Raw genomic sequence first — 7,112 nt, 5'->3', positions numbered from 1 at the left:
TCAGGTGAGTCTCATCTTTTCTGTCTCCTGTTTGAAAATAGCATTGGGTGTTAGTGTTTGAAGGATCTGAAGTGTTTGGTGTGTTCGTGCTGGTGTGTTCGTGTTGGTTTGGTTGAGAACAGATAGGAGATGGATGCGATTATTTTGCTTGGGCAAAGCCTGAAGGACAAGATCCACAAATTCAAAGACTGAAGAACAAAGCAAGCTCGTTGAAAGAAGAACTGCAGAAAGCTGAAAGGAAGTTTGCATTGGCACTTGGTGTTGGAATTGTTGGATGGATACTGGCTGGGCTGCTACTATGTGATCGACTTAATTGATGTTTAGGGGGTTAGCATTTTGTTTATTTTTGTCATTCTGTTGTTGTCCCCTGGTTTGTAGGGAATGTCAATTGTTTAGGGATTGAAAAAATTGACATACAGTTGGGTGATAACAGTAATGTAAAGAGAATGAAATTTTTTTGTGGCTGTGTCTGTAAAGCCATTTGCTGTAAACATTGTAAGGTTTTTTATTGAAATGAATAGCAATGAGTTCCTGTATTGTGACATACATTATTTGGCTATGTACAAGTTTATTTCAGTTTTATCTACTAATAAAAACAAGGCTTAATTTGCCAATTCACATAACCTTTGCTGCTGAAAATTCATGTAATTCATTAGATAATGGAGAAGTCTTAAAGTAGCTTCTCTTAACCATAACAATATCCAAAGAAGCCTTAAATATAACCATGAAAAGGTAACAACACAAAAGAGATCAACATAACAGTAGTAGTCTTAAAGTAGGGTGTCTAAAGTATCACAGGGACATTAGTCCTTGGTCATTGACAGATTCATTACAAAACAGATGGAATCACTAAAATCTACTATGTTCTTCATCCCAATGCCTTCCAGGCCCTAGGTGGTGTTTTTGCCATGAACCTCAGGGACCTCCTTGATGGGCTAGTGACTGTTGCTATTGATGGTTGTGGTTGACTGGCACTGCTGCTGCATCTAGCTCTCTTGGATGATGTCTGTGACTCCTGGCTTCCTCCAACTTGTGTACTGCTCTTCCTCTTTGGCTGAAGTCTTGTTGCTGGCTGTGTTGTTGTCTTGGCAGGGATCTTGTTGGGTTTTGGAGTCCTAGTTGTCCCAGCCCCTTTCTTGGCCCCTTTCTTGGCTTGTGCAGTTGCATTCTGCTATAAACAGTAGCAACAAATTGGGTTAATGGGATAGTATAAACATTCACATGTAAGGAATTGAAATCAAATTGACAACAACAACTTTACCTTTTTTGCTGCAGCCTCCATCTTACGTTTTCTAGGGCAGGTTCTTTTGTTGTGACCAAGTGCAAAACAATATGAACATTTTTGTTGTTGTCCAGTCCTTGCTAACTTAGACAGTGGTCCATTGTTGCGTGGCTCATCACCAGTCTTGTTCCTCCTCAGTTTTGGGCGCCCTATTGGTTTCCTAAACACTGGTGGCAGCACATCATCATTCTCAGTCCGGGACCAGAGATTTGGTCCATTCAGTGGGTAGATTACATGTTGGTAGCAGTCCACGTAGGTCTGTTTCCTATAACACTTGTTGACATAGTTCTTAACATCTAGACACATTTTCCTAATGCAGCTCATGGCATGCTCACAAGGGTAACCTGTTAGTTGAAATTTTCTACAGGAGCACTCATGTAAGTTTAAGTCCACAACAAACTTGGCTCTATTACCCTGACTGCTAGACACTTCATATTTGTCCCTACCAGCATATATGGCCAGCCATTCCCCACCCTTATCAAACTCCCTTTCAATTTTCTTGTTTATTTTTGGCAATATTTCTCCGGCATATGTTACTATACTTTGCCTGTTATCAGACCACCTATTCATTAGATAAACCCTAATGTCTTCTAGCATGGAAACAATCGGTTTCTCTCTAGCCTCTACAATAACAGAGTTAAAACACTCACACATGTTGTTAACAAGTGTATCCACTCTAGGAAAATAATTAAACCTGGACTTGCTCCAATACTTGGCAGGGATCTCCATGAGATGATTATAAGCTCCTTGATCAACCTGCTGAATCTCCTTCATCCTCCTCTCCCATTCCTGGACATATGTTGCCTTTGCAGCCTTCCACATCATAATCTTTAGCTGAACACCTGGGAACCTTTTTCTGAAGTTGCTATATAAGTGCCTGACACAAAAACGGTGGTCTATGCCAGGCAGCAACTCATCAAATGTTGGGATCAATCCCTTTGAAGCAGAATTTAAAAACATCACCAGTCAATAACAGCAAGACATGAATTAAAGAAAGAATTAATTACACAAGTTTAGGTTGAGAGTTACCTTTTGTTGGTCGCTCATGAATGTACACCATCTGATCTTATCAACTACCAAATCATCACACAGATTCAACAAAAACCATCTCCACGAATCTTTCGTCTCTGCTTCAACAACAGCATAGGCAATTGGCAGAATCTGATCATTGGGGTCCCATCCAATTGCTGTTAGCAGTTGACCCCCATATGGAGTCTTGATGAAGCATCCATCAAGGCCAATCATGGGTCTGCACACCATGAAACTCCGTTTACAAGCTTCCAAGCAGATATAGATCCTCTGAAATCGTGGTCTCAGGTCCGTACCAGGAGGTGGTGTCTCTAGCTCAAATTCAGGAGGTCTCTCCACTTGTATCTGAACAGTGGACCCTGGATTAGACCTCAATAACTCCGCAGCATAGTCATGAATCCTCCTATATTGCTCTCCATAGGTACCATTTATTTCATCCAGGGCTTGCTGCTTCACTCTGGCAGCTTTGGTCATTGTGAGATCCACATTCCACTTGCTATGAGCCTTCTTTATCAAACTTCTCAACTTGATTTTCGGGTTTTCACAGATCTTCTTCATAAAAGCCTTACTTAGCCACTGAGAACTCATTATACCAATCTTGGTGGCCTTAGAGCATGTGTGTTTCTTGTAACAGCTTGTCAGTTGCCATGAATCCTCTTGCTTCATCTTATGGCAGTAAGCAAACCACTTGCAACCTTCTTTGCAAACAGCTTTGCACCGGTGGCTATCACACTTCGAGAACCATATTCCTCTGCCACTGTGCACGGCATAGCTCGTTACACATTCCTTAAAAGCATTCCTATCTACGTACATTGTCCCAACCTCCCATTTATACTCCTTCATATTCTTCAATCCCTTATACACCGGGTACCTCCTGAACAAGGGATCCCCTTCATCATCACTTACAGGGACATCCCACAACCCCTCACTGTCATACCCATCATCCTCATCCCTTAATCCAGCAGCCACCACTTGCTCTTTACCCTTATTAACACTGCCACTTTGCTCTCCTTGTTCTCTCTCAGTTGGAACACTCTGTTTCGGCCTTTGAGAATCTTTTGTAGTTGTGACTTCAACATCATACAAACCCCCATCAGCATTCCAATCATCATCGCTGTCATCAAATGCAACATGCAGATCAGTATCTCCAGAGCTATTTTCACTCCATTGTTCATCACTGTCCCCCTCATCATCAATTCCTGGCTGGTAGTCATCATCCTCAGATTCTTCATCACCTGAGAAATCTGACCCCTCTGACCTCTCTTCATCACCATCCTCCAGCACATCATTCTGGGCTTTTGTCACCACATTGGGCTTCTCACCCACCTTGGCCTGAGCAACAGATTGGGCCTTGTGCAACTGGGCCTTGTGCAACACAATTGGACCAGGCCCAATAGTGTCTGCAGTGGGTGCAGCAGCCTCATCACCATCTATCTCTTCAATTTCCTCAATAGTGCAGCCTTTCCTAGTAGTAGCAGCAGCATCTTTGTGAACAACAAAAAGCTCCACCATGTTGTCCCTCATTCCAATTCTAGCCATGTCCATGGCATCCTTGTCTGTGTGAAGCATCCTCAACCCTACATCTGTTTCATCGTTCAGAGACTTATACCACATTGCAGCGATATTCTCTACCACATATCCCTGTTCGAGCACTATCTCCATAGCCTCGAACCTGCTCCACCTATCTTCATCACAGTAGTCCACTATCGAACTCTCACCCCCCACATAGTATAAAGGTTCACCATCAAACCCGAACTTCCCCCTATGGTGTATCTTGACACTAAAATAGCTCATCTCTCGACCAAACTGTTACACAAACACAATACACTTCATAAAATTCTCACATTGACCAACAACAACAGAAATGCATAAATAAAATCACTAGGGCAAAATAAAGACTTCTAAAACAGAACAAGAAACGAATATGAAACTACAAAACAAAACAATCACACATCAACATACATCATTACATATAAACCCGCATTAAGATGAAAACCAAATGGGTTCATAAGATTTGACAATGGAATACCTGACACGATCTTCTCCCGGAAAGCAACGGTTTCAAACTCACTGCTGCTGTGGAGCTTAAACGTAACTGAACGACAATGTCACTTCTCTGGCTGCCAATCGCAATCTTTCAGTGACTAGTGGTAGGTTTTCTGGCTTTTCCTCTGCGTTTCGTGCTTCACAAGAAGAAGAAGAAGTAGAAGAAGAACAGTCAGGCTAAGCAGCATGCGTTATGTCCAAGGGCGGGAAGGCTTACACGTTTACTAACCACTATCAACTCTTCCTTGCCACGTCGGACACGGCGTCAATAATTTGACACCCATTTAACGAAAGGACTTGATTGATGCAAATCAAATCTTTTTAGGATTTAAATAGAACAGTTTAAACGTTGGGGACTAAAATAGAATTCACCCCAAACGTAGGGGACCAAAATAATAGTTTACCCTGTGGTAAAATATAGAACAAATGGGATTTAAAGGCTCAAAGTGGCTAACAAAGGTAATTGAAAGGGTAGGCTTAATTTGGATAAGTGAGCTAAACAATTAATGGCCTCAATCATATGCAAACATATAAATATAATAAACATTGGACATATAGGATGGAACAAAATATAGATCACAATCATAGAGAAGTAAACACACAAGAATAAAATAATTATGGTTAAATAATGTAACCATGCATAAAGGCTCAAATCTCACAGGTTGTGTGTTCTTTAGCTCAAAATTCATGTTCCAAATACAATTTCAAGCAAATTTAACATAAACATTTTAATTAAAATTAGTGAAATTTTGTTCCAAAGATAGAGTCTTACAAGAAACTTATTGTCTTTTCAATCAAGTAGAACATGCATGCAACTAATCTATTACTATGCAATTTATCCTATTCTACAAAAGAAAAACTAACTAAATATCCTAATTTATTGGTGTTTAGGGAAGAGAAATTACCTCCGGAAGTCAGGTACTGACCGACCTCCCCACACTTAAGTCTTTGCACCGTCCTCGGTGCCATCTGTCAGGAACAGGGGTGGGCTGGTAGCAGTATCTCCACAGTCGGGATCGTCATGGCTCCCTGTGCTGGTAAAGAAAGTAGAGTCCGGGGTGTCTGAGTCCTTGAATTTTTCCATAATCAGCTCCTTGAGGTATGTGAATCGGCGCTTGTTACGGCGCTCTCTCATCTTAGCTTTGTGTTCCTGCCGATCCAACCTTTCGAGTATCTGATGGAGCAGTTGGTCTGTTGTAGGTGCTTGTGGTACGAAAGGAGGAATGTCCTGAGCCGGTTCAGTGGGCTGACTTGTAGTGGCTGCTGAGGGTCTGATATATTTTCCATTAGGGACATATTGATCATCCCGTGGAAGTATAGCTTTGCTGTCCCTAGCTTTGAAGGAGACTCCGACTGTTGAGACAAGATCTGAGACCAAGGCAGGGAAAGGTAAGTTGCCCGCGATTTGTACGTGTCCCATGGCATTCTGGATGTGTCTTGGTAGGTTCAGAGGCTGGTCAGTAAGGATGCACCATAGTAGAACGGCCATGTCCGCAGTGAAGGAGGACTCGTGAGTGCTCAGAAAGACGTAATGGGACATGATCTGTGCCCATACGCGAGCCTCCAAGGTAAGTGCTGAAGCCGATATTCCCTTAGGGCTGGTACGATGGTATCCATAGATCCAATGGCTGTCAGGTAGTACGATAACTCTGAGAACGGCGTCCCAGTCAAATTGGTACATCTGGCACTTGAGTGCGGCTTCTTGAAAGGCATCCAATCCTTCTGGAACAGGGGGAAGACCTAAAGCTTTTTGAATGGCCTCTTCTGTAATGGGGACTTGCTTCTGACGGACAAAGACAGACTGCAGGGTTGGCAGGTGGAAGTTGGAGTAGAACTCGACTACCCAAGAAAGATTGACCTGCCTCGGCTGTCTCTGTAGGAAACCCCATTGTCTTTGTGCAATTTGTGGCTCAACAAATGTGGCAATATGGTTTGGGAGGAGAAGAAGGTATTCATTGTTGTAACTCCTTTTTGCCCGGATGGGGAACATCTGCTCACAGTAGTTATTAGGAAATTGCGCAGTGTCCTTTGCTGGGAAGGCTTTTTCTTTATCATCAACCTTTATAATCCTCTTAAGTCTCTTTGTTGAGGGCTTTACCGCATTTGAAGAGGGTTCTGCCACTAGTGCTCTCTTTGTTCCTCTCCTTACTGTTGATTTGGGAGTAGCTTTCTCTTTGCCCTTCTTGGTGGTCATTCTGAAAAAGGGAAGAGAAAGTAAATTAAATTCAAAGAGATAGAGCAAGGAAGAGAACGGAAAAGGGTGGTTATGAATGCACAGTAAAAGGTAAATGATGTTAACACATGGTCATGACTACATGTGAAAAGTCATTAATGGAAAATAGTTAGTGCATATGATGACAAGTGAATGCAAGGTGTTTATTGGCATGCTGGCAAAGGCATGAGTAGCATAGATCAAGCATCACTCGTAATAAACCATCACGTTTGTATTGACAATTAATTTCAATGAATACAATAGTAAAGAGAATTTGTGAAAAGCAAGCATTGAATAGTAGAGTAACGTAGAAAAATGCATAATGCCATATGGGCTTTTTCACAAACACATAGCATGCATGAGAATTAGGGTATAGAAAGTATTAAATTGAACATGCAAGCAATCCTTTAAAAAGTAATATATAATTGCCAAACAAATTTAGAACAATCCACAAGCATATAATGAGAAATAATGATTCAAATGAATTTCTAACACCAAGTAAAAAGGAAAAAGAAGGAAAAAAGAAAATATGGATAATGAAAG

At 41.6% G+C, this 7,112-nt stretch overlaps 1 protein-coding gene across 1 annotated transcript; it reads right to left on the bottom strand.

Annotated features, from left to right (window-relative positions):
- Positions 1–732: 732 nt before the first annotated feature.
- LOC110263735 (uncharacterized) lies at positions 733–4,105 on the bottom strand. Its single transcript, XM_088499972.1, has 3 exons — positions 2,312–4,105; positions 1,262–2,218; positions 733–1,171 (listed from the first exon to the last, which is right to left on the bottom strand). The coding sequence occupies exons 1-3, from the start codon at positions 4,103–4,105 to the stop codon at positions 869–871; spliced, it is 3,054 nt and encodes a 1,017-aa protein (XP_088356098.1). The 3' UTR covers positions 733–868.
- Between the last annotated feature and the right edge of the window lie 3,007 nt (positions 4,106–7,112).

This window comes from Arachis ipaensis, chromosome B9 (genome assembly GCF_059453495.1).
Source record: "Arachis ipaensis isolate K30076 ecotype BB chromosome B9, ASM5945349v1, whole genome shotgun sequence".
NCBI lineage: Eukaryota > Viridiplantae > Streptophyta > Magnoliopsida > Fabales > Fabaceae > Arachis > Arachis ipaensis.
The sequence above is the reverse complement of the archived record's forward strand: the minus strand, read 5'-3'. Positions and strand labels throughout refer to the sequence as shown.

Excerpts from the sequence above, each read along its gene's own strand:
- LOC110263735 (XM_088499972.1), bottom strand. The coding sequence starts at position 4,105 with ATGAGCTATTTTAGTGTCAAGATACACCATAGGGGGAAGTTCGGGTTT. Across the intron at positions 2,219-2,311 it reads TCATGAGCGACCAACAAAAG|GGATTGATCCCAACATTTGA; the intron begins GTAACTCTCAAC and ends TCTGCTTCAAAG. Across the intron at positions 1,172-1,261 it reads TGGAGGCTGCAGCAAAAAAG|CAGAATGCAACTGCACAAGC; the intron begins GTAAAGTTGTTG and ends TACTGTTTATAG.